Source organism: Nomascus leucogenys, chromosome 1a (genome assembly GCF_006542625.1).
Source record: "Nomascus leucogenys isolate Asia chromosome 1a, Asia_NLE_v1, whole genome shotgun sequence".
Lineage (NCBI taxonomy): Eukaryota > Metazoa > Chordata > Mammalia > Primates > Hylobatidae > Nomascus > Nomascus leucogenys.
The window spans coordinates 34,697,114-34,724,622 of record NC_044381.1 but is presented as its reverse complement, the minus strand read 5'-3'; the positions used below and the strand labels follow the sequence as shown (position 1 = coordinate 34,724,622).

At 45.2% G+C, this 27,509-nt stretch overlaps 1 protein-coding gene across 2 annotated transcripts in view; it reads left to right on the top strand.

Moving 5' to 3' along the window:
- The first annotated feature begins 451 nt into the window (after window positions 1-451).
- Window positions 452-27,509, top strand: part of NR4A3 (nuclear receptor subfamily 4 group A member 3) — a 43,556-nt gene continuing 16,498 nt past the window's right edge. The window contains exons 1-8 of one of the 2 annotated variants that reach the window (XM_030829377.1): window positions 452-1,004; window positions 4,256-4,429; window positions 5,327-5,398; window positions 6,657-7,609; window positions 11,298-11,427; window positions 11,890-12,062; window positions 23,544-23,743; window positions 26,336-26,514. In XM_030829377.1, the coding sequence (XP_030685237.1) occupies window positions 5,368-5,398; window positions 6,657-7,609; window positions 11,298-11,427; window positions 11,890-12,062; window positions 23,544-23,743; window positions 26,336-26,514 (1,666 nt within the window). In that variant the 5' untranslated portion in view covers window positions 452-1,004; window positions 4,256-4,429; window positions 5,327-5,367. The remainder of the gene's footprint in view (window positions 1,005-4,255; window positions 4,430-5,326; window positions 5,399-6,656; window positions 7,610-11,297; window positions 11,428-11,889; window positions 12,063-23,543; window positions 23,744-26,335; window positions 26,515-27,509) is intronic. The other variant, XM_030829430.1, reaches the window with a different exon arrangement.

The following is a 27,509-nucleotide window of genomic DNA, read 5'->3' as shown; positions in this document are numbered from 1 at the left end:
CCTTCCCTTTCGGAAGAGCTATCCTCTCCCTTACCCCCCTCGCCCTGGCTCCGTGCCTCGGGGCAGCCTCGGAGGCGCGCCAGCAGCACTCCTCCAACTCTACTCCACCCGAGCCTGACAGCTGGGCGGTCCCGCCTGACCCGTGGGCAGGCCGCTGCACCCTCCCACAGACGCACGCCCTGGCGAGAGGTTCCGGTGCAAAAGGGCTGGCACCGCGGGTCCGAGAAGCCCCCAGGCCGGGGTCGGCCGTGCAGCGGAGTTTCCATTGTGCGGCCGTGCGACTGGCCGAGGAACGCGCGCGCGCGCACACGAACACACACACCCTCCCTCGCACACGCGGAACCGGCTGGGCCAGGGGAGGGAGGAGGAGGGTGACGTAGCGTCCCATGGCGTCACATTGACGTCTCGCATTCCAGGCACTCTATGGAGAGGCCGCTAGGGCTCCTGTGGCATAAATGACGTGCCGAGAGAGCGAGCGAACGCGCAGCCGGGAGAGCGGAGTCTCCTGCCTCCCGCCCCCCACCCCTCCAGCTCCTGCTCCTCCTCCGCTCCCCATACACAGACGCGCTCACACCCGCTCCCTCACTCGCACACACAGACACAAGCGCGCACACACGCTCCGCACACACACTTCGCTCTCCCGCGCGCTCACACCCCTCTTGCCCTGAGCCCTTGCCGGTGCAGCGCGGCGCCGCAACCGGACGCCCCTCCCGGGCTCACTTTGCAACGCTGACGGTGCTGGCAGTGGCCGTGGAGGTGGGAACAGCGGCGGCATCATCCCCACTGGTCACAGCCCGAGCCAGGACGCCCGCGGAACCTCTCGGCTGTGCTCTCCCATGAGTCGGGATCGTAGCATCCCCCACCAGCCGCTCACCGCCTCCGGGAGCCGCTGGGCTTGTACACCGCAGCCCTTCCGGGACAGCAGCTGTGACTCCCCCCCAGTGCAGATTTCGGGACAGCTCTCTAGAAACTCGCTCTAAAGACGGAACCGCCACAGCACTCAAGTACGTATGAGATTCGCCCAGTTAATAAGGGGACTTGCTAAAAAAGTTGGCTTGCTGGGAAGCGTCGCTTCTGAAATTGACAACTTTGAGTGTGGGGTTCCCTTCCCTGACCTTGCCGCCTGGCTCCGGCTTTGCTAGCCCAGCGGCCCGTAGGTTCTGATCTGAAACTTTTCCCCTGTAGTGGGCCCGCGGGGATCTCTGGAGCTCGTGGGATTCCTCCCCCCACTCGAAGAGGCGAAAAGCCTCTAACAAAGAGGAGGACCGGGATTTGTGCTATAGCGGCTCCAGCGATGTAATTCAGGGTATTTCGGCTCTAGTTGTCATGGTAATGATGCTCTCGGCGGCGGCGGCGGCGGCAGTGGCAGCGGCAGGGAGTTGCAGCTCCGGTGATGAACGGCAGTAATTTTCCTGCCTTTTAAGTAGGATTGAAAATAGGAGCTCTGGTGGGTCCAAGTAAATGTTCCTAATGGTGGCACCGAGCTGGTTCTCTGGAAGGAATCTTAGGAGGGAAGGGCCTAGGCAGCAGCGGCTAGTTTGCAGAGGCACTCGGAGGACCTCAGGAAAGAGGGCGTAATTGTAGGAATGTGGCTTATTGTATTGAAATGAGCCTGGGGTTCCACTAGGCACGTCTGCCTGGCGTCGCTGACATGCTGGTTTACACTTTTCCCTTAGGAGGTAAATCGGGTGTAATTGGCGACTCCCGCGCACTGACACGTGTGGGGACGGTGTCCCTCTCCTCTGGACGTTGGCTCGGTGTGGGAAAAACATGCTTTTTCACTGACAGAACTCGCGCTTTTGGAGAAGTTGCTCCGAGTGTTTTACTCTTAGTAGAAATGAAAGTTCTCGGTGGTGAGACGAGAGCGGTCATGCGAGCGCAGCCTGCGGAGACTGACTTACAAAGGCACCTCTCCAACCCGTTGGAAGCCTCGGGGCAGTGGCGAGGAAGAACGCATTTGTCCCTTGATTTCCAAAAACGTTCTTGGAGATTGGCTTTTATTTATTTATGCGTCCGGATTCTCCAGAGGGAAGAGCTGCGAGGAGTTAGTAATCAGAAATGTCGGGCTGTGATCCCAGGGCCTTGTGGTGCCGGGAGAGAAGTGCAGGGAGCCGTCAGTCATTCCATCGCGAGTCCAATGCCGGATCTCCTTTTCCCACGACCGGGAAATATTTTGTAGAATCAAGTTAGGGAAAGAAAAAGCTGCCCAACGTGGCTAATGGGCACAATGAATGAAGTTACTTTATTCGAGTTATTTTCGCTGAACAAGATGCTCGCAGAGTTAGTATCAAAGACTCCTTAGGCCAGAGTAACCTCCACGTCCGCTCCGCCCCCCACCCCCGGCACCCATCCACCCCGTTCCCTGGGACCGTGCGCTCACAGAAATTCTTCCCCGCGGTTTGTCTCGTCTCCCTCGGTCTTTCTGAGAATCTCAGTCTTTCCCTTTCTGTCAGTCTCTCCTTCGCTCCTCTTGCCCCCGCCCAACCTCCGCCCCCGCTCCCCAGGGTTGGAAACTCCGCAGAGGAGCCCCGGTCACAATGGTGCGTTTCACGGTTTCCTCCACACACTTCACCACGGGGAGGGGAACACGGGGGTGTTCCTTTCGTCTGCCCACGAGAAAGAAAGGGGCTTTGAGAGAGGTAGTTATTTCTTCCTAATTTACAACCCCAAGGCTCTGTGCTCCCGGCCCCGGCGGCCGCAAGCCGGAGCGGCGGAACGTGTTTCCAGGCACTGAGGCTTTGCCTAGGTAACCGGCCGTTTGTGGGGCGGAGAGAGCGGCGGGGCGCTGGGCTGGGCTGGAGGAAAGGCTGTGTGGGTCCCTCCCGCGAACGCTGGGCTCTCGAGGGGAACTCCTTCGTTGGGGAGAGGCGGTCCCCGCCCACCCGAGTTCAGAGGCCGCCTCTCAGAGCACGACTTCGCTTGAAAGGCCCTCAGGGAATGCGGGACGGGAATGCGGGCACCCACTGAAGGGGCAGGTGGGGGATTGCTGGAGACCCCCATTGAAGATGCGGGGAGACGGGAAGCACATGCTACAGCCGTGGGAAGATCCGCTTCTACCCGCGCTACATCGAGCGCAAGCTTTCCGTCGGAGCAGCTCCAGCTGGGGCTGGGGGTGGCAAGGGAATCCCCCATTTCCTGGCCGTCGAGGGTTTCCTGGACCTGGGGGCCCCCAGTCCCTTTCTCTCTTCCTGCAGGCAAGCCCCGGGCTCAGGGGCGCCAGGAGACGACCCTCGTGGCCCCGCGCACCTCGGAGGTTTTTGGCTTAGTTTGATTTGGGGTTTTTCGGTCCATGTTCCCACTCTTCGAGCTGCGCCCACCCCGGGCAAAGGGGGCGCTATAGGCCGGAGTTTGGGGCACCCAGTTCCTTCCCTGAGGCCTGCTGAGCTGCGCTTTCAGCTACAAAGTTTCGCTGAGACTGTGCGCTGAGACGCTGGTCCCCGATCCGCGCTCGGCGCCCTCAGGAATGTGCCCCCGCTAGGCCGCTGGGTGGCCAGGAGCCTCCAAGCCGCCCACCCTCGAAGACACCGCCCTCTGGGTGCAGAGGACCTGCCTCCGCTCGTCCCATCAGCCGCTAACGCCGTCCGCTTCGTCCCCTTGCTTCCAGCGCCAGCCTTCTCTTCGCCGTGCCCTTTTGTTTGCTTGACCCCTGGCCCTCGAAACTCGCGGCTAATAGAAGCGAAGCTCCATTAGCATTTAGAATGAAAAGCGCAGACTTTCTTAATTCCTCGGGGCATTCATGCATTCGTTCCGGACCTTGTGCATTTCCTATGCAACATGTAAAATTTGTATTTGAGGGGTGGGGGCGGGCGGAGCTGGAAAATGGCTTTTTTCCGCTGGTGAACACTCACTGACCCCCCCGTATTCGGGCGGAGCTCGTTCCTCAAATGTTCTGCTTTCTTTGGTTTTCCTGACTTCGTAAGCTCGGAATCAATTGTGGGGGCAGAGAGATCAATTTCTGGGCGATAACAGGCTGCGCGGTTTTTTTTTAGCCTCGGTTCTGGTGCCACAAAACGGTGGTAGGCGCAGTGGGTTCCTACAACCTTTCCTCGACTTCCCCGAGGCCGTGTGAGGCTTCTTGCCCAGGCGGACTCTTGTACCATTAATCACCCTTAATTTTATGATAATTCTTTGTAATTAATGTAGCATTTCTAGAGGTTGCCAACCAATTCCCCCAGTCCTCAATGCGCCCAGCCCGGGCCGTAGTGACCTATCCTGGTCTCACTGTGACCTATGTCCTCTCTCACCGTGCCTGTAGAGCCCACTGCGGAAGAACGCAGCCCGGCAAGCCCGGGTCCTGAGCCTGGACCCTTAGCGGTGCCGGGCAGCACTGCCGGCGCTTCGCCTCGCCGGACGTCCGCTCCTCCTACACTCTCAGCCTCCGCTGGAGAGACCCCCAGCCCCACCATTCAGCGCGCAAGATACCCTCCAGGTAGGTTCGAAGGCACGACCCTTTTCTCCTCCCTGGCTGAGGGAAGTGGGTGGGGGAACCACACACTCGGCGGGCAGCGTGGTCGACCTGCCTAGTGCCAGGACAGTGACTGCTGGCCGCGAATTTCACAACACAGGTGGCTTCCTCACAGGAAGCTCCTCTGTATACCACACCCTGTTGCTACTGAGTGGAGCAGCCAAATTAAATTAAGCTTGCATTGCTCAAAATTAATTTCCCTAAAAGAAATACAAATACACCAATAGATTAGGGTATTTTATACATTTTTAATTTGATTTTTGCTCTTCTTTTATAGCCAGTGTACACATGTAAGAGTTATGCAATCACTTAGAGCAATACTGAGCATTTTTATTTATATAAAACCCAAATCATTTGGGTGCAGAAGTTTGGATGATTGAAGCTCGGAGGGAAGGAGAAAAGCATTTGAGCTGAAAACCAAAGAGTAAATTTGAGTTTGGCAAAAGAACAGATTGCACGTTTGGTTTGTACCACCTCTTTACAAATTTGTTAAAGGAATACTAGGTGCCAAGCCTGTGTGGGCACCACAGATAATGCAGATAAATAGAATACAATCCCAGTAAGCTCATCTTCTAGCTAGAAACCTCAGAAAGACACAAGTAAGAGCAATAGAAAGGGATTGGCCAGAAAGAATGACAGAAAAGACTAATGGAGAAATCCTAGAGATGCTGAAGGGAGAAGGAGAATAGATGAAAGATCAGCCAGTGTTCTTTCTTTTAAATGATTAGCCTTTCATTTCATCCCAACAACTGGACAGCAAGATAAGTAACTGGACTTCAAATTAGTGAGTGTATTTTTAAGGCCCTGCTTGTTAAAGAAAGGCTTGAACTGGCCTCTCCTCATCACTGCTTCTTCCAACAGGCCCTCATCACCTTTTTTCAAGTCAAGATTTCATCCCATACATGCATGACTCAATCAGATTTGGAAATGTGGGTAAGAGAAAGATGTCAAAGGAAATGTGAAGTATTCACTTCTCTATTAGTCACACCTTTTACACCATAGACTCCAAAGAGGCGTTAAGCACCTGGTTTTCCTTTGGCTCAGAAAAACCAACCACCAGAAACCGCCGTTTTTTTTTTTTTTTTTACCATTTATATTTAGCCATAAAGAAAGGAAAATGATTAGATAAATCATCCACTACATCCAATAATTCTCAGAGCCTTCTCACTCAGTTCGGCCTCTATGAACAATAGTAAGCACCCTGGATATGAGCCACTTGGGGGGCAACATAGTCAAACTGGCAGAGAAATCAAGTCTATTGAGAAACTGCTTTTTTTCATGGGTACTAATTCTAGTGTCATAAGGAAATACCTATACTAACTTGCCTATTATGATAGTTATAAACTGTTATCACAAAACAGCCACTGATATGTTTTATTAGTTAGAATTGGGATATATATATATATGTGTGTGTGTGTGTGTTTATGTATACGTATATGTATATGTATATATATATAGGTGGGTGTTTTGTTGCAGCTGCTGATCTTTTTCTTTGCAGATGGTACAAACTCCCCCGAGTCAATTTCCTGGGCCTATGTCCCCACCTAGCTGACTGAAGTTATCAACAGGGGTCCAGTTTGTGCAGGCTGCTAGCCCTATTGGAGGAGTGGGGAGGGGGTGGGAGAAAGCAACCACAACGTGTGTGGGCAGCCTCAGTTGGCACTCATAAAATGTTAGAATGTCAACTCTCTCCCTTGGCCACTAAATCTCTCACAGTGTAGTTTTTCTTGACTAACTCAGGTTTACAAATCAATGTGTATGCCTTGGGGGACCAATGGCCTCTTTCCCCCCAAATAAACCACTGGCTTTCTCTTTGTGCCCCTAGATTATAGCTAAGGAGGCCACTCCAATTAGTTTATAGGATTCAAAGCCTCTTTTTAAAAACATCTCTGAGCTTATGAGGAAAGACTTCAAGTTTCCCAAATCTAGTGGAGGACAGGGCAAGGGAGAGAAGATAGGTACAGAGGTCCACAAGAGGCCAGGTTTTGGCACCCCTTTGTCAGGAATTCAGCTTCCTTACTAGGGATGAAGAAAATAAGTGTGGGGCTTTGTGTCTATGCTACCAGAAGGAGGAGAGGATGACACTTCCTCTCTGTTTCCCAGATTAGAGAACAGTGAACCCAATGCTGCCTGTTGGCTAGAAAACAAGTGTTAACTTGCTTCTGAGAGACCCTTTTCTCTGTCCCTGCAGATATGCCCTGCGTCCAAGCCCAATATAGCCCTTCGCCTCCAGGTTCCAGTTATGCCGCGCAGACATACAGCTCGGAATACACCACGGAGATCATGAACCCCGACTACACCAAGCTGACCATGGACCTCGGCAGCACTGAGATCACGGCTACGGCCACCACGTCCCTGCCCAGCATCAGTACCTTCGTGGAGGGCTACTCGAGCAACTACGAACTCAAGCCCTCCTGCGTGTACCAAATGCAGCGGCCCTTGATCAAAGTGGAGGAGGGGCGGGCGCCCAGCTACCACCACCATCACCACCACCACCACCACCACCACCATCATCACCAGCAGCAGCATCAGCAGCCATCCATTCCTCCCGCCTCCAGCCCGGAGGACGAGGTGCTGCCCAGCACCTCCATGTACTTCAAGCAGTCCCCACCGTCCACCCCCACCACGCCGGCCTTCCCCCCGCAGGCGGGGGCGTTATGGGACGACGCACTGCCCTCGGCGCCCGGCTGCATCGCGCCCGGCCCGCTGCTGGACCCGCCGATGAAGGCGGTCCCCACGGTGGCCGGCGCGCGCTTCCCTCTCTTCCACTTCAAGCCCTCGCCGCCGCATCCCCCCGCGCCCAGCCCGGCCGGCGGCCACCACCTCGGCTACGACCCAACGGCCGCTGCCGCGCTCAGCCTGCCGCTGGGAGCTGCAGCCGCCGCGGGCAGCCAGGCTGCCGCGCTTGAGGGCCACCCGTACGGGCTGCCGCTGGCCAAGAGGGCGGCCCCGCTGGCCTTCCCGCCTCTCGGCCTCACGCCCTCCCCTACCGCGTCCAGCCTGCTGGGCGAGAGTCCCAGCCTGCCGTCGCCGCCCAACAGGAGCTCGTCGTCCGGCGAGGGCACGTGTGCCGTGTGCGGGGACAACGCCGCCTGCCAGCACTACGGCGTGCGAACCTGCGAGGGCTGCAAGGGCTTTTTCAAGGTGAGCGCACGCCGCCCCCTCCCCTCCGCACCCAGCCCCCTCGCTGAAGGGAGCTTGTGAGTGTAGGAGCATCCTTGTTCTTCCCGGTTTGAGGGCTGTAATTGGCACATCATGCTTTCCTACAGCCCTTCCTAGCACCTTCACATCCATTTTCTCAGGGGCTTTCTACTGAGGTCCATGTGCAGCAGGCCACCCCAGACGGACTCCGGGGGTCCGTGAACCTCCTGGCCTGACGCTGCCCTATGAACATTTTTCTGGAGAGCCTTCAGCAGAGTCTTAAAAGGACCTGTGACTTCAAAAATGCAAAAACCTCATTGCTTTGTCTGTCTCTCCAGGGTGTCTGAGGGGATAGTGTGTGCGTACCAAGCCCTGGACATTTGTGTCTCATTTAATCCTTACAGTAAGAGCTGGGGCTCTAGAGTCAGACACATCTAAGATTGAATTCTGGCCACTCACTAGCTATTTTTAGTAACAGTGTTTTAAAGGTAGATATTAATTTTCCTTGTTTTGTAGATGAGGATGTTGAAGTTTGAAGAAGTTAATCAGCTGCCTCAGGACACACCTTCAGAGAAGGGAGATGGGGGCAGGATGCCAACCCATGTTTGCATGACCCCAAAGTCCACTCCCTTTTCACAGCTCTGCAGCTCTGGGAGACAGGGACAACTGTCTTCTTCTATGGAAAGAGGCAGCTCTTTCCATAGAAGATAGAACTTGGGGTCTTGTGTCCTCTAGGACCCTTTCCCTACCTCTGTACCACATGCGGTGCCAGGTGTAGACATAATTCATTCCCTCATAGGCCTAACGGAGAAATTTTACAGTGGGAGGGCCATCAGCCTCCCCCGTATTTTACCCACGAGGAAGCTGAGGCCTGGAGCTGTGAAGCCTTATGCAGGCTGTAAGCAGTAATTTAGCTGCCCATGAGATGTTTCCAACTGATTTCTCCTGACTCCTGAGTTCAGTGTTATTTCTGCCACTTAGGGAAAAGACCTTGCTCTTTTGCTGTGCTACCTTTTGCTATTGACTCCCAGACTTTATCAGACACTTACTTCTGTGCCATCCTTCTCACTCCTCACCCCACTGGCCATTATTTCAGTCATTTACAAACCACACAAATTATTCCTTATCCTCTACTGCTGGACAGGGTAGAGAGAAAGAGGAAGCAGGATGCTGATTGGGTAACTTGGATTTGGGAGGCCAATAGGATATATCTGGGAGTACACCAGAATTGGAGAGAGAAGACTCAAATAGAAGACCTTGATCTTTCACCTTCCAATTGTATCATGTTGGGCATGACACTTCATTCTAGGCCTGTTTGCCTATCAATGAGTAAAACTCAGAGAAGAGCTGTGTATTCAATGAGATAAAAATATATATGAAAGTGCTTTATAATCTTTAAAGTGCTGTACAAATAGTTCATTATTAAACAAAAGCTATAAAGTTTTGTGAAAATGCACATTTGTGGAGGAATATACATAGCAACAAGCAACAATTATTTTTGATCTTCAGATTGTAAATATCACTACCTGAATTCTGCAGAGAAATGAGAAAATGTTTGGGGAAAGACTGCAATACGTTAAGTGCCCTACAGATATTTGGGATTATGATGTTTTAAATGCAGAATCTTGGTCATTTTATTTTATGTTTTAGCCACTGAGTTTAGCCATTTTTTGTTTTAACTACTCAAGCTTTATCAGAGCTACTTTCAAGTAACTGCATTCCTTTAGCAGATTTGATTTTTACAGGATTTCAGTGGAAAATGCTGAAGGACAGTGAAACTGGCAGCAGAAAGGGGGAAAAGAAAAAAACAAGAATTATGAATAATCTACAAATATAATTATCTCTAAATAATTGAGAGTTGACCAAAATACCAAAGTGGTAATACATTCTGAGTCTAGAAATGTCAATTAAGTGTTCCCCAACAGCTTCCCTTTTCTGCAGCAATCCCTTGAAAACAAATCTATACTTGAAAGGGTGGGGGCAAGATGGGGGAGAACCACCCCACAGAACTGTTAATTAAGGGAACCTGAGCAGGTTTTACCCAGTGGCTTTCTACCATTAAATTGAGTTCTTTAAAAATGTGACATGATGTGCAGTTAATGATAGGAATTCGGTGATTGAACCATAATGATCTCTCCCTGTCCTTAAACTGTGCACACACACAAATGTAGGGAAGGCTTCAGGTTATTGGGAAAATGTATACCTGAAGCAAAATGCCATCAGCACTCAAATTGGCATATAGCCTTGAGGATGATGGCAAGAAATAGAGTGTTAGAAATTACTCATGCTCAATGAAAGCTTTATTCAGGAAACACACATTTCCTACCCTTACAGACTGCTAAGAATTTAAATGCTGGAACCTCAGAAGTATGCCTGTGTTTCAGAATTTTGTATTTTAAACTAAAATCACCTACTATGGCGGGGGAAACATGTCTTAGACTTGAGATAGGTTGGCTTTGTTATATTAAGTTTTATATAAGCAATCTAGAAACTGTCCCCTAAAATGAAATTAAAAGGTAACAGGGTAAAACTGAAACATGGGGGTTGAGAATGACTGAAAGTAAATGTTAAAAGCAAATCTAGATGTTTGAACACAAAATAGATCATGAAGCCCAAGTTACCTGGATTTATTTTCTTTTTTTTTTAATGCAGCCCAGGCTTCCCAAATAAATTTCAACTTCCTGCTCTATTTGGAGTTGTATAGATCCAGGTAATTTCTGAACAGTTTCACCCTAAGTGGTAAAAATACATTCATTTGCACAAATGTTTTCAATTTAAAAAGCAAGCATTTAAATTTGGAGGATGAAATATATTTATTTCTCCATGTGTCATTTCCAAATTATATGGATTCTGAAAAATACAACATCATTTTTCTATCCAACCTTAAGTTTTATGATTTTTTTTACAGTATGGTTACTGTGTCTATGTTAATAGACATTTATGAAATGACCTATTAATAGGAATTTTCACTGAAAATATATAGCTGTCATATATCTTTGTCTCATTTTTTTTTTTTGTCCCTTGGCGTTTTTTGTTTTCTTCGTTGGATATAATGATTTGTAATAACCACTTTTAAGATTTTGCTTTGAAAATTCAGGAATGGACTGTTTATCATATATGGTCTTTAAAGATAAAATAAGCTACACAGGATGATTTAAGTTCATTTTTTTGCATTAAAACATTATTTCCTATATGTTTTAATTAGAAAAATCCAGATTTTGCTTTTTATGATTTCATCTCTGTTAACAAAGCCAGTTACTGTGATATTTGACTTACAATAGTGATAGCAAACAAAGTACATCCCAGATAATTTTGATTTTATTTTAATAAGGTCAGCAATAATCAGGGGAGTGGAACAAGTAGAAAATTGTTCCCAAAGGCATATTAAAAGTGGAGATAATCTAATTCTCCAAGGTATGATATGTTGACCTGGTAATTTCAGATATGATTTTATCATTCAGAGTTGAGTGTCTCCTGAGACTTGCTTTAGAACAATCCGAGATGATTTTCATTGTCAGCAGCTAACACTAATAAAATTGTTTTTCCTGCAGGCTAGCGTGTTAGGAAATTAAATTTATCGAATTATACGAATTGCACTGTCGCTTTTCACATTGTAATTAAAATACATCTTGTCAGGTCCTACCTCTTTCCAGAAACTATCAGCTGACTATCTTGTATTATATTTTCTCAGAGAACAGTGCAGAAAAATGCAAAATATGTTTGCCTGGCAAATAAAAACTGCCCAGTAGACAAGAGACGTCGAAACCGATGTCAGTACTGTCGATTTCAGAAGTGTCTCAGTGTTGGAATGGTAAAAGAAGGTATGGATATAATGCTTTTTACCCAGTTTGCTTATACATATTCTCAGAAATCACTGAAAAAAAGTTAATATTTACATTGGGATGGTGAATTTTTCTAGTTCCTTTTTCCTTTCAACATTTTATTTTTATCATATATATCTACATTTTAAAATAACTGAGGACTATTTATTCTAATTTCTCAAAATTAATAGAGGACTTGTATACATACATCTTTGTTCTATTTAAGAAGGAGACTTTTAGGGCTAATTCATTACCAAATGTAAATATTGGTGGCTTTTATGCTGCTTGTTTCAACTCTCATGAAATCATTGTGTGAATATTATTCCAAACTTATTACCACTTTAAATGGTTAGTCTCATTAATGATTGCTCAACTGTAATGTGTTTTTATCCCTTTTTGCGATTTATGGTCATTCATTCCATAATCTTTGAAGATGGTTTTATTTGTCTCTTTTGGCATCAGTTGTCCGTACAGATAGTCTGAAAGGGAGGAGAGGTCGTCTGCCTTCCAAACCAAAGAGCCCATTACAACAGGAACCTTCTCAGCCCTCTCCACCTTCTCCTCCAATCTGCATGATGAATGCCCTCGTCCGAGCTTTAACAGACTCAACACCCAGAGATCTTGATTATTCCAGAGTAAGTTTTATGATTTCCTACTTTCAAATGAATGATCAGGGTCTCTATTTATGGCTACTAGTAATAAGAGTTGATTGAAAGATTTTGTGTCTGGCACCATGTTAGACAGTTTTCATACTTTTTCTATATTTCTCGCTTCATTTAGCAATTCAATGCATCCATTGCACCAAATAATTTTTGCCTTATTGAATCTCTAAATGCCTTAACAAATGACCCTGACAGTGCTGCACCTGTCATACACATTGTTGCAGGATTCCTGGTGGTTGTGCCCATGAAAATCTGCACAGGCGAACTACAATTTGTAGATTTATCTCATGATCTAGTCAAAGTGACTACTGTTTTTTTTCATATTGTGCTCAAACCATCTGGGTGAGCCTCAAGTTATTCCTAAGCAGTTTATCCAAATGCATCAGCATTGACTGACCTGCTGCTTATTCAGAGGGATTAGACCATTGGTAGAGAGAAGCGAGCTCTGGCTGTGACATCAGATGTCAGGAGGACTGGGATGGAACGCCACCTCTGCTACTTCCTGCCTGTGTCACTTGGTTCCTGCTTTCGGCTCTCTCCTGCCTACAGTGGAAATGACTACAATATTTAACCTCAGAGGGGTGTTCTGAACACCAGTCACACAAGAATGATGTTTGTGAAAACGTTTTTAAGACCGTAAATTACGACTGGTGTTGTTATAGTTAAGTCAACCAAAACATATCAACATTTTTATTTCATATGGGATATAGTAAAATCCCATCAGTCTGAACCCTGCAAATTCCTCAAAATTTGGATAACACAGAGAAGAACCATGAGAAAGGATTTTCTGAGCAAATGAATAAACAGCTCTGTAAGGCAATTTCTTTAAAGGACTTAGAAAAGCAAACTTCTAGCAAAACAGGGTCTCAATGAAGAGGGAAGGGAAGGAAAAAGATATCACAATTATTGAGCAGTTTCTATATGCTAGACATTGTGGTACATTATCTCATTTAACCCTTTAAACCACCATGAATTGTAGGAATCATTATCCCTCCTACTTGAAGGAAAAAAAACAACAACTTAGAAACACAGCTTGCACTCAGATAAAGAAATACCAGTCCAGAGGCCCCCAGTCGGTTGATCTGTCTTGGTGGCTACTACCAAACTGCCCTCCCCAGGTCTAATCAGTGTTTCAAGCTTCTTCTGGCTGAATGGCTGGCAAACAGTGTGAGTATGTCCCTGCTATGTGCCCTTCTCTTAGGTTGCAGTGTTGATAAAAATGATTAGTGTACCCGCTGTGATCCTCTTTCCCTCTTCCCCACCCTCATTATAGGCTGCAAAGCCTCCTCTCTGCACCTGATCACAAAACGTCATATGAGAAGCATGGTAGATCCTTAGCATCAAAGGTTGAGGACTCTTATTCTGATTATAAGTAGTGGCTCTTGACTACAATCAAGTCTCAAATAATAGTGTAAGAGAATAAAGCAGAATAATAAAACTAAGTTAACAGTTTAGGCTTCTTTGGAATCATGCGGGCCTAGATGAAAATCCCAACACTGTCATTTACTAGCTAAGTGACCTTGAGCAACTGATTACACCTTTTGATGCCTCAGTTTTCTCATCTGTGTTGTGGGGTAATAGTAATATCTACTTCCTGGGGTTGTTTGTGAAGATTAATTGCAATTATACTTGTCGAAGCTTTGGCAGAGTGCCCTGTATGTTATTTCCTTGGCCAAACTTTCTTACTCTGCCATTTGTTCAGTGTCCTAATTAGCATGAACACTACACATTAGGTATCATGCAGAACACTCTAAAGATAAGTATTATGATCTCTATTTCACAGATAAGGAAATTTAAACTGGGAGAGGCTAAAGGGCTGACTTGCTCAAGGTCACTGAGCTAATATGCAGCAGAGACAGAATTAGGAGCCAAGTATATTAGGAGCCAAGTGTATTGAACCTAAAATCTGTGCTCCTAAATACCAAGCTTCACTGCCTCTCTGGTTCCAGTGAGAGTGGGTGCTAGAAAAGTATTCAGGAATGAAGAGTTCTCCTCCCAGAAGCACCCTGGCCTCTCCATATGCAGTTCATCTGAATTAGTGAAGCTTCTTAGCACTGCCTAGGCTAAGGCTATAGCACACAATCTGACATTGCTCCAGGGCATCGGAAAGCACAATAGATGGTCAGTACAGATAATTTAGGCCTCAAAAGTAATTTTTTGGCCCCAAATTATCCAATTATCAGTCTACATGGCCTAATTAGTCATTCAATGGCAAACCTTTCCCAGCACTTTGAGTTGTCCCAGCTGGGAACTGTCTCCACACTGAAAAATCAATCTAGTGTGTTTGCTTGCCTCTGCACCATTCAGTCTGTTAGTCTAGAGTCATCATCCTCATCAACAAACATTTATCCAATTTAATTGTTAGCTTTGTCCAAAATAGCAGATTGACCATGCCAGAGTCTGGGTCACATTGGTACTACCTTTGGGGCCTGGCTCAATTTTGCAAAGCATATTTATTTTAATTGCATTATTTTGGAATCAGGTTGAACCTCATAACTTGGATTCCCTTGCTTTTAGATAGCATTACACAATTATCAAAAATTGGACCCAAATCAACTAAATTAAAAGACTTTTTAAAAATACAGTGAGTTTTCATCAAAAACTTGGATGAAAGCATGGGAGCATGCTGATCACATTTGCAAATGACAGAAAGCTGGGAGGGATCGCTAATATGATGGATGTCAGTATCAACATTCAGAGTGATCTCGACAGGTTGGAACAGGAAGGGCTGAAACCATCACAAAGAAAGTTAACAAAAATAAATCTGAAGCTCGGCATTTAGAATTTAAACAAATGGGAAAGCCTTGGCTTGTCAGTGGTTCATGTTAAGAAGATCTGGGGAGTTTATTCCATATACACTCAAAATGAACCAACAAAGAACGTGTGTGGTAGAAGGGAGGATGCCACATTACCTTCAGCTGCAGTAGTAGAAGTATGGGCAGACCCAAGTTGATGATGGTGGCATGGACTCTGTCCTGTCAGACTGTATTTCGCGGATTGAGTCCAGTTCTAAGCTGGGATTTACTGTTTCTGGGAACTTGTAGTGGATGATTGGGGGAAACGGAAATATGTAGGCAAGAAGGGAAAAGATTTGGTGAAATTGGGTCACTCTTTTGCCCTATGGCAAAAAGAACTATTCTCCCAAAGACAGATCTAGAGAGAGAAGGAGGGGGGCCTCTTCCCACTCACTTGTCTGATAAGAAGTGTTGGCCATACTAGCTGCTGTGGAAGTATGAGTTCATCAACACAAGGAGTAATTAAGGTAGTTTTAGTTTTAGCTTTTTGGGGAACCCCCATACTGTTTTCCATAATGGCTATACTAATTTACATTCCCATCAGCAGTATATGAGCACTCTCCTTTCTCTACATTCTCACCAGCATTTATTTTTTGTCTTTTTAATAATAATCATTCTAACTGGGGTGAGATGATATGTCCTTGTGGTTTGGATTTGCATCTTCCTGTTGATTTGTGATGTTGAGCATTTGTTTTTTTGTTTTTTTTTTTTTGAGACAGAGTCTTGCTCTGTCCCCCAGGCTGGAGTGCAGTGACGCAATCTTGGCTCACTGCAAGCTCCACCTCCCAGGTTCACGCCATTCTCCTGCCTCAGCCTCCCGAGTAGCTGGGACCACAGGCGCCCGCCACCTCGCGCGGCTAATTTTTTGTATTTTTAGTAGAGACGGGGTTTCACCGTGTTAGCCAGGATGGTCTCGATCTCCAGACCTCGTGATCCGCCTGCCTCGGCCCCCCAAAGTGCTGGGATTACAGGCTTGAGCCACCACGCCCGGCCGATGTTGAGCATTTTTAAACATACCTGTTGGCTATTTCTATGTCTTGTTTTGAAAAATGTCTATTTAGGTTTTTTATCTATTTTTAAATAGATTTTTTTTCTGCTATTAAGTTGAATTCCTTATATATTCTGGTTATTAATCCCTTGTCGGATGGATAGTTTGCAAAATTTTCTCCCATTCTGTAGTATTTCACTTTTTAAATTGTTTCCTTTGCTGACCATCACATATATTCTTACATAATTTCACTTAAGGCTCCAGCTCTGTGTGGTATTATTTATGGTTTGAGTAATTTTCTTAATAATGTCATTCACTGAAATTCAATTTTCATAATACCTTCCTTCTTAAAGTTTTACATATACAAATTTATAAAACTGGAGTGACCTTGGGATCATCTAATCCAAGTCCCATGTTTTCAGAAGAGTAAATTAAGGCTTAAAGGGGTTAACTGGCTTGCCTAATGTCAGTGACAGAGTAGAGGACAAAATCCAGATCTCATCACTCAAAGTAATATGTTTCTATTTCATCATACTGTCACTTCTATTTAATGACAGTTTATATTTATGAACATATAAACTTCATTAAATATTTTTAAATTACAATAATAGTAATATATATTCATTGGGGTTTTTTTTAAAGGCAACCATTTACAAGTGGATAAAATGAAAAACGAAAGTCTCTGCTTCATTTATAGCTGCCTGATCCCACTCTTTAGCAGTGTTTTAGTGTGTATCCATAATTTATTACATTATAAATAAGAATTTGCCCTGTCAAGTTTGAGAGTTGATTTGAGCCCTGCAATTTATTAAAGATGCTAGCTTCCCCCAATAAGTCAGGTCAATAGAGAAAGGAGGAAATCTGTTGCCAGCCCAGTATGTTTTAATCTTCATGTACTAGCATGTGTTCCTTTAAGGTAGTAAGTGAGCAGTTTTCTCCATTTGTGGGAATGGGAGGCGGAGGGCTTTTGTTCCAAGTCACAGAGGAAATGAATGTTTTAGAGGCCAGAAAGAGCTCCTGAGTTCTGTGAAGCGTTCCTGGCTCTGGGACCTTCAGTTCTCCTTTGGGCCAAACTTCTCTCCCTCAAAAGTGAGCTCAGATCATTGTACATCAGTGCAGTCAAAACATGTCACGTTTGATTTGTCTCTCCTCAAAATGTTTCTATTCTCTGCACCACAGTTGCTTTTAATTTAGCAATACAAGTATGTATAGATACTGGGATTAGCTTCAGAGCCTGCATAATTACTAATGAGAAAACATACTTAGTGTCCTCATTAGTTGATCATTTCAAGTATTTTTCAGCATACTAGGATGTTTTCTGGTAATCAGTGCCACTTAACAGAGTAACAGACTTGCAAATACGAGAGATGCTGCTCAGATAAAACCAGGCACTAGCAAATGGCATTTAAATATGTTCACAAGATAGCCTATGAAACAATGTGGCTTAAGACACGTTAGATCTACAAAGTAAACAGAATGAAGCTGCAAAAAGAGTGGTTTCATGAAGCATCTCAGAAGACCCTCTCAAATTGTTACCAATTCACTAGATGATTTCACACCAGTTCCTGCTCCTCTGTGGGCCACAGTTTCCTGATCCAAATGGTAAAGAGATTAAGCTAAATTCATTCCCATTATCTCCTCCAGGCTTCTCATTCCCTGATACTCTGACCATAATATTAATACCTGCTGTAGTTCCACTACGAGTACAGGTCAGCATTTCCTAAAACATGGTGCCCAGACTGCTCCTACGAGAAAGAGCTGGGGTGTTTGCTTTAAAATGCAGATTCCCAGGCCACACCCACTCAGATATACTGAATCAGAACTGGGAGTAAGGAGAGGCAGGCAAAAATCTGTACTTTAAAAAGTGCCATTGGATGATTCTTTGGCACAGTAAGGTTTGAGAACCATTGATATAGTTTATAATAACAACTCAATTTTACCTTGAATTTTCCAGCTTTTCCTGGGGTTGAGAAGGGATGAGCAATAGAGATATAAATTTTCCTGAAAGCAATCAATTCATTTAACAAATACTTACTGAATGGCTGCTAGGTAGTAGGCACTGTTCCAGGGCAATGGACACGTTGCTGAACAAGACAAAGCCCTTATCCACATGAACCTTACATACCAGTAAAGGAGAAAAAGAGTAAACAAATATACAATTGCAGTGATGTCATTGGTGGGAGGAGAGGAATTGTTTGCTTTTTGCTTTTTGGAGTGGGGGCATAGAGTTAGATCAGAAAAGAAAAAATTGGGGGGAAAATATATTCATTGCCAATTTTTAAAATGTCACTTTTTAAAGTGTAAGAACCTAAGAATATGTATACATAGTTTGACTTATAGAATGATCACATCTAAAATTTTTAGAGCTATAGTTGAGAAAAGTAAAATTTTAAGGGGAGAAAAACGTGTCCTTAGCATAGTCTATATATTTAGCCAGGGCTGAAAGTGAGATAGAGTAAATATCAGATTCCACTCTGCTATTAAAGCTTCACATCACTAATTTTTGAGGGGTGGTGTTTTCCATGGGTCTCACTTAATTTCCACACAAATATCTCATTTGGGGCCTGGGCTATTGCTGAAGTCTGACTTGTATAGCTGCATTACTGCCATATGAAACACACAGACCCATTTTAGTTTACATAATATCCATTGCTGTTGTTTGCAGCTCTAGATTCTCATTCTAGGTGCTTCAGAGAAACCTTCCTTAGGCATTGGCTATCAGTAAATGCAATACTGTGTCTTTGACTAGTGAGAAAGCCAGAGTTCTGACAGATCAATAACCCCTATAGGGTGGAAAAAAATTAGTATAAACAGGAAAAAAGTTCATTTAAAAAAATCTTTTTGCATTTGACCTATGTTCGATTGTCATGATCAGTAAGCAAATATTTCTAGATTTTCTTTGTCAAACCCCAAACCTACTTAGCCCAGAGACAGAGCAATCAATGTAGGGCAGCAGAGATGCAGAGCTGGGGGTCCAGTCCTTCCAACTCTAGGACCAGTATTCATTGGGTGAGGTTTTTCTAAACTGGTAGGCCAGGCAGAGAAAAAAATCTAAAACGTTTTGTTCCATTCCTTTACATCTTATGTCTGATAGAGGAGATTTTTCTTTTCCTCCAGCATTGGATGCTGACCCTCCAGTCACCCCCAAGTTACTGGTGGCTCAGGCTGAATTCATTTTGGCTCCAAAATTCTGAGACTTGGACCAAAACCACTGCAGGTGAAGTCCAGAGGATCTGGCTGGAGTCTGGGAGGCCAGGCCGGCTGGCTTTCCTTCTTGCTGGGCTCCATCGGAGAAAAGTACAACACAGAGTGGGCAGGGACTTCACTTCCCTGTGTGCAGAAGGCATGAAATGTGAGCCCAGCAGGGGCAGAAGCCTGCAGAGGACCCTGGGTGAAAGCTACACGCTTTGGTGGATTCTGAACAAATATTGGAAGCAGAGAGATTGTTGAGTTGTGAGCCATGGATTCAGGGGAGTCAGTGCAGGAGGTAGCTGTCAGATCCATTCTCGGGGGAAACTATTCATTCTTTAGTCTTTTTCTCTCCATTTAACCCACTATTTTAAAACAAAATAATGCTGAATCAGTGTCAAGTTCCAGGCAATAACATCATACCTGGTGTGATTTAGCAATATTTAGAATCATTTAATGCAAGAGCCAGAAGTAATCTTAGGGATCAGCTAGTCCACTTGATTCCTGTTCCAGAGGCTGAAACTGACTCAGAGAGGTTAAATGCCTTGTCTAGAACTGCACAGCAAGTCAGTGCAGAGCCTGGATGAGGACCCCATGACCTGCTGCTTGGTCCAACACACTTTCCTTTACTCCCACTCATTTGGGAGTTTCACAAGTAGCTCCCTCAGCTTTTGAAAGGCAGGATCTGCCCTGAATTTCATTCTGCTCTTGGAGAGCCTGTGGAATTATTAGATTCATAAATAAGGAGAAAATAAAAAAAGAGGAAAGTTAATTCCCTTTTCCCTACTCTCTTCCAGTTAAGAGTCTGTGTGCTGGTGGGGCGCGGTGGCTCACGCCTGTAATCCCAGCACTTTGGGAGGCCAAGGCAGGTGGATCACAAGGTCAAGAGATCGAGACCATCCTGTACAACATGGTGAAACCCGTCTCTACTAAAAATACAAAAATTAGCTGGGTATGGTGGTGCACACCTGTAGTCCCAGCTACTCGGGAGGCTGAGGCAGGAGAATCGCTTGAACCTGGGAGGCGGAGGTTGCAGTGAGCCAAAATCATGCCACTGTACTCCAGCCTGGCAACAGAGCAAGACTCCGTCTCCAAAAAAAAAAAAAGAGTCTGCGTGCCAGGAGGTAGTGGGAAGTGTCTATGACATAGGATCGTGCCGCCATGCTTCCTTCTCCTGGACTTTGCTCCCATGGTCTATTACAACACAGAATATTCAGGACTTCATAGAATCCCAGGCACTGTGTAGGATTGTTGGGAACAGAGAAGCCAGGGCTCTGAACTGGACCAGATGTTATAGGATCTTAGAACATCAGGGCTGAAAATTAAAAACTTTCTACTTCAACCCATTCCATTACATAAATATGGAAGCTGAGGGATGGTATTTCAGACATCATAACCGTTATCAATATCGTCACTGTCATTTGTTAATCATGTACTATGTATCAGGCCCTTCACATTTAATCATCACAACAAAATTTTGAGGAAGGCCAGGCATGGTACACCTGGTAATCCCAGCAGAGATTGTAGGGAGGTCCAGCCAGGCAGATCGCTTAAGCCCAGGAGTTCAAGACCAGCCTAGGCAATATGGAGACACTGCCTCTACAAAAAATAGAAAAAATTAGATGGGCATGGTGATTCCTGTCTGTGGTCCCAGCTACTCAAGAGGCTGAGGTGGGAGGATCGCTTGAGCTGGGGAAGTCAAGGCTATAGTGAGCCGTGATCACACCACTGCACTCCAGCCTGGGGAACAGAGCGAGACCCCGTCTCAAAAAAAAAATTTTTTTGAGGAAGGTATCCCCATTTTACAGAGTAGAAAGCTGAGGTTCAAAAAAGCAAAATGATGCTACATTACTTCACGTTAGGGGCCAGAACAAAATTGACATTAAAGTAGCTGGACTCTCTGATTTTTTTTTTTTTTAGTTTTTTAATACTGCTTCTTGGGAAAACACAAAGAAAAAAAGACCTAATTAAATAAGCGTCTCATTTCCTCTCACCCAGGTAGCTCCACAGTAAGCACCTAGTTGCTTATTAGCTGTTTCTTCTCCAACCAGGTTAGGGTATTACAGCAAACCTAAGCACTCTTTTGACTATTCTTTCATTGAAAAAATATTCAACAGTTATTTATTGAGGTATAATTATGTGCCAGTCACTGTACTGTTGACAGAAACATAGGACCAATGAATAGATACCTGGAGAGCTCCAGTGGGAGTAAAGCAAAATGCTTTTTAAAGATTTCATAGGCCGGACGCGGTGGCTCACGCCTGTAATCCCAGCACTTCAGGAGGCCAAGGCGGGTGGATCACTTGAGGTCAGGAGTTTGAGACCAGCTTGGCCAACATGGTGAAACCCTGTCTCTACTAAAAATACAAAAATTAGCCAGGCATGGTAGCACACGCCTGTAGTTCCAGCTACTCGGAAGGCTGAGGCACAGAATCGCTTGAACCCAGGAGGTAGAGGTTTCAGTGAGCCAAGATCGTGCCACTGCACCCCAGCCTAGGCGACAGAGCAAGACACCATCTCAAAAAAAAAAAAAAGATTTCATAAGATCTCAAAAGATTTCACCATCTCAAAAAAAAAAAAGATCCCACCAGCTAGTAACATCAGACATACTTAATAGCTAGGAGGGGTAAAACTTGAAATCACAGGGTCAGCGTTAAGTCCTGGCTATACCACTCTTGGTTGTGTAACTTTAGAAAATCTCTTAGCTTCTCTGAGCCTTAGTTTTCTCATCTGTAAAATAAAGATTAAAATCCCTACCCCATGAGGATCAATTCAGAAAAGGAATGCAAAATGATGCACAGCCATGTTGATGTGAAGGAAATGATGTGCCTATTTATGTGTTTCTGTGTATCTCTTAAATCTCTGTGTTGTTGGCTGTCCCTTGATTAGTATCTTGCTGTATCAGTCTTCCTGCCTGCAGCAGAAAAGTCTTTCCTCCAGTGATTCAAGAAAAACTCTGGTTCCACCAGAATTTCTGAAAGCTGGGTGAAGACTTTATTCCTACTTATATCCTTCTGCTCTTCGGACTCTCTAGATCCATGCTGTCCATTAGACCTCCCCTCAGTGATGGAAATGTTCTATCCCACATTTGGCCATTGAACACTTGAAATATGGCTAACATGACTGAGGAACTGAATTTTTAATTTCATTTAGTTTTTATTAAATAGCCACAAGTCCTGAGTCTGATGGCACACAGCTGCCTGGGTTCTGCCAAAGAGACCTCTCCTTCCACCACTTCCTGGTTTGTTTTATCTCACAGAAATCCATCAACAGCCAGCAAAAATCATTCTTTCTCTTGTTGATTATTTCTGCAATTCCCAAACTTCATTGTGTATGAGAATCACCTGGAGATCTTGTTAAGACAGTTTGGTGGGCCAGGCACGGTGCCTTATGCCTATAGTCCCAGTACTTCGGGAGGCCGAGACAGAAGAATTGCTTGAGTCTAGGAAATCAAGACCAACCTGAGCAACATAGTGATACCCACCCCCAACCCACGCCCCCATTTCTACAAAAAAAATTTTTTTTTTTATGTTTGCTGTGTCTACCCCCAGAGTTTCTAATTCAGTAGGTCTGTGGTAGGGCCTGAGATTGTCACTTTTTTTTTTTGAGACAGAGTGTCACTCTGTCACCCATGCTGGAGTGCAGTGGCACGATCTTGGCTCACTGCAACCTCCACCTTCCAGGTTCAAGCAATTCTCGTGCCTCAGCCTCCTGAGTAGCTGGGATTACAGGCACATGCCACCACACCCAGCTAATTTTCATATTTTTAGTGGAGATGGGGTTTCACTATGTTGGCCAGGCTGGTCTCGAACTCCTGACCTCAGGTGATTCACCCCCCCCCGCCCCCGCTCAGCCTCCCAAAGTGGTGGAATTACAGGCATGAGCCATCGCCCAGGGTGAAATTGTCATTTCTAACACATTCCTGGGTGTTGCTGATGCCGCCAGTCTGGAGATCACACTTTGAGAACCACTGGGTTAATTTAGCATCTCATGGGGAGACAGCTGTGCTATAGTGAAATGAGTAGACCCTGGAGATCTACTTGGACACAAACTCCTGGGGCAGTAGTTCTCAATTGGGCTACTCCACTTTGGAGTCAACTGGGGAGCTTTTAAAATTCTTGACCCCTGGGCTCCACCCCAGACCAATTAAATGAGAATCTCTAGGCGCAGTACCCAGACATGAGTTTTTTCTTCAAGCTCCCCAGGTGATTGCACTGCGCAGTCAAGGGTGAAAACCACTTTGCCAGTTCGACTTAAGCAAATTTCCTTGTCCATTAAGTGATAACGATAAAATTTGCTGTATTTGTATCACAGGGCCATTGTGAGAATCACATGAGACTGTGAATGTGAAGGGGTTTTATAAACTGTAACACCTAAAAGTAAGAATTTAGGCATTGATGGTCTTGGAAGGGCCTGTTTGCAAATGATGCCATTATCCCCACTGAAGCAGGATAATGCTGCTCTCTCTGGTTTGCATTCTAGTACTGTCCCACTGACCAGGCTGCTGCAGGCACAGATGCTGAGCATGTGCAACAATTCTACAACCTCCTGACAGCCTCCATTGATGTATCCAGAAGCTGGGCAGAAAAGATTCCGGGATTTACTGATCTCCCCAAAGAAGATCAGACATTACTTATTGAATCAGCCTTTTTGGAGCTGTTTGTCCTCAGACTTTCCATCAGGTAATTACTACTATTTTATCTTCAGTCTACATCCTTTGAAGAAGCCTGAAACCTTCTGTGTTTGTAACTGAATCATTGGTGAAACGTTTTCTCAAGAAGCAAATGTGAAGTATGATCAGGCACTAAAATAACTGAGCAGCGAGTCATGGAGGGAGCACTAGGCTTGCCACCAGGACCCCTGGGTTCTAGTCCCAGTTCTAATGTGGACTTGCTGTCACACCCTGAGCAGGTCACTTGCCTGACCAGAAGTTCAGTTCCCTCCTCCTTAAAAGGAAGTCATTGGATCTGATGATCTCTTGAGGTCCCTTGCAGCTCCAACATTCTATGATTCTGGAAAGATTCTCATAGTGCATAAGCTATTTCCTGGGAGCAAGTGTTTGCTTTGGAACATTGTATTTACCTCGTGGGTTTCTGTTTAACAAGTTACTATTCTAGCACACCTGATGGGGCCCTAAAGAGTTCCCACACCTTCTCAACCCCCAGTTTTATTCCAAGAGAACACTCTTAGATAGAAAGATTTAGTCCATCCTATCATACTCAGTGACACCAAACACAAAAAGGAAAAGTGATTTTTCAAAAACATAGAACCTTGAATCTAAGCTCCTCTAGTAAGTTCCACATGTAGATTTTTTAAAGTTTATTTTATTATTGTTTTTATTCACAAATAGCCTGTTTAACTCCATCTTCCTTGCTTCCTTTCAGTTATATATTTTTAGGAGATGATACCAACTTTTTACCAAATATTATCAGAAAAATCTATCTTTCCTCTCTTTCTCTCTCCTGCCATCACCTCCCCAATTTCATATCATTACCAGAAACTCCTGTTTAATTTTTAAAGTGCAGATTGCCAGGCCTCATTGCCATCTATTTTGGTTTGGTAGACTGTGGGAGACGTCCAGAAGTCTGCATTTTTAACTCATGCTTTAATGTTTCTGATGTCATCAGGGTCCATGTTTTATACTCTGAGACTGAATCATTCTGTCCTGTGTATGCCTTCTGTGGAGGGATCAGTAGGAGAGACAGGGTGGAGTTACAACTAGAGTGCCAGTAATAGCTTAATTTGTAGCCAATCTAGTGTACACCAGAGCTGAGCCAGCAATGTGACTGTCATCTATTAGGCATGCAAAAAAGGATTAAGTAGACTGTAAGCTCCATGCAGGCAGGTGCCATATATGTCCTATTCACCATGTTTTCTCCCAGTGCCTGGCTCCAGGAATAACACATACTTCATGCTCAGTGGACACTTGGCTGAGTGAAGGAATGAATGAAGCTGTTCATCCAAGAAGCACAAAGAGATACTTGACTTGTGAATACAACAGGCCAAGATAGATACATATGTGGCAAGAGATTTGAAAGTTAAAGGAAATCTAAGATTAAAGGAAGAACCACATATAATTCAGCCCCTTACTTGTTATAACCAATATTTGTCGAACCATCCTGTGTACTGGGCACCATGCATGGGTTTTCAAATCCTTTATTTTATTTAATTCCCTCAACAATCTTAGGAGGTAGCAATTAGAATTTTTGTTTTATAAATAAGGAAAAAGAAATCCAGAGAGATTTAAGGAGCACCCAAAGCCACACCCCTAGGTCATCATGTCCACCTGAAAGTTCCAGGGCACCTATCATGAAAGAAGAATGAGATGATGATGGACATAATATAAACTATCAGGACAGATTTAGAGATAGCCCTCTGCAGCCCCAATGTTAAAAGCAGAGAAGGTAATACAAAATAAGGACTTGTTTTATGTTAGGCCACCCTTTAATTTGTGATAGACTTCTGGCACTTACAGGGACTTGATTTTTGTTTTGTTTTGTTTTGAGACACAGTCCCACTCTGTCACCCAGGCTGGAGTGCAGTGGCACGATCTTGGCTCACTGCAACCTCCGCCTCCCAGTTTCAGGCAATCCTCCTGCCTCAAGCTCCTGAATAGCTGGGACTACAGGTGCACGCCACCAAGCCTGGCTAATTTTTGTATTTTTAGTAGAGACGGGGTTTCACTATGTTGCCCAGGCTGCTCTCGAACTCCTAACCTCAGATGATCCACCCACCTTGGCCTCCCAAAATGCTGGGCATGCAGGCGTGAGGCATCGCACCTGGCCAGGGACTTGGTATTTTTAAAGTCTGCACAATGGAATTGTAGTGTCTAGCCTCAGGCCTTGGCAGTTTTTAACATTTAAGGAAATTAAGGACAAGCCCTGTCTCAGGAGCCCTGGAGGGAACAGTCTCATGTTCATTGCTGAGAGAGGGGTGCACTGGGCTTCACCTCTGGAACCCATGAGTGCCTGCTCCCCCATGTCTTTTCCCAAGGAAAGCCAGTAATTGATTCTAGTAATAAGACAGCAGGTGCCACAGCCCATATCTTCCCCTGGGCTGATGTTCACCAAAGACATTAGCATAGACAAGTGGTGCTAGTTGTTTATCTCGGAGAACATAGTCTTGTTCATTGTGGGTATCTGGCATGCTTCATAGCACCACACTGGGGTCCCAATGCTGCCCCATGGCTGTCTGGGTGCCTGTGTGTCATAATGTTATCATGTTGGACAGACTGGACAGACCTGTTTAATATTTCTCTTCCTCTCACCTCCCAGGTCAAACACTGCTGAAGATAAGTTTGTGTTCTGCAACGGACTTGTCCTGCATCGACTTCAGTGCCTTCGTGGATTTGGGGAGTGGCTCGACTCTATTAAAGACTTTTCCTTAAATTTGCAGAGCCTGAACCTTGATATCCAAGCCTTAGCCTGCCTGTCAGCACTGAGCATGATCACAGGTAAGCACCACCTTGCCAAAACCGCATCCTCATTTCTCTCCTTCCCTTTGTGATGGTGGAATCTGGCCTTGACCACTAAACACACCAGAAAAGTGGGAAAAGGACTATGATTTTTCTGAAATCTGTTAAGTTTAACCAAGTTTAACAAAGAAACATGCATCTATAATTTGTTGTCATAAACTTCTAGGAAAGAGAATCCATAGTCTATTGAATTATCATTGTCAGTAAGCCCAATATATGAAAATCTAACTTCCTACCAGACATCTGTGGACAGTGGGACTAGCTGCTTCAGGGTTTGCTTGTTTTGAGGCAGGGTCTTGCTCTGTCACCCAGGCTAGAGAGCAGTGGTGTGATCATGGCCTAGTGTAGCCTCGACTTCCTGGACTCAACCTCCTGGACCTCCTCCCACCTCAGCCTCCTGAGTAGCTGGGACTATAGGCACTTGCCACCACACGTGTTTGTCCTGTTTTGTAGCCCTGTTCACCCTGTTGCCCAGACTGGTTCAGCGTTCTTTTTACAAAGCCTTTCCTAGGAAGATTACCTTACCCAGCCCATTCCTGTGGAGCAGAGGTAATGAGGTTTCCCCCGTCCCCAGTTCTTGGCCAGCGACCTAAAGTAAAACCAAAACACTATAGACATATCAAATACAACTTGATTTAATAACTTCGATTGGCAAAGGACTGAGAAAAAGCAAAAATGGCTCAACTCAGCAGTTTTTTATTTTTATTTTTAAAATTTTATTATCATTATTTTTGAGATGGAGTCTCACTCTGTCGCCCAGGCTGGAGTGCAATGATGTGATCTTGGTTTACTGCAACCTGTGCCTTCTGGGTCCAAGCAATTCTCCTGTCTCACCCTCCTGAGTAGCTGGGATTACAGGTACCTGCCACCATCCCCGGCTAATTTTTGTATCTTTAGTAGAGACGGGGTCTCATCATGCTGGCCAGGCTGGTCTCGAACTCCTGACCTCAAATGATCCACCTGCCTTGGCCCCC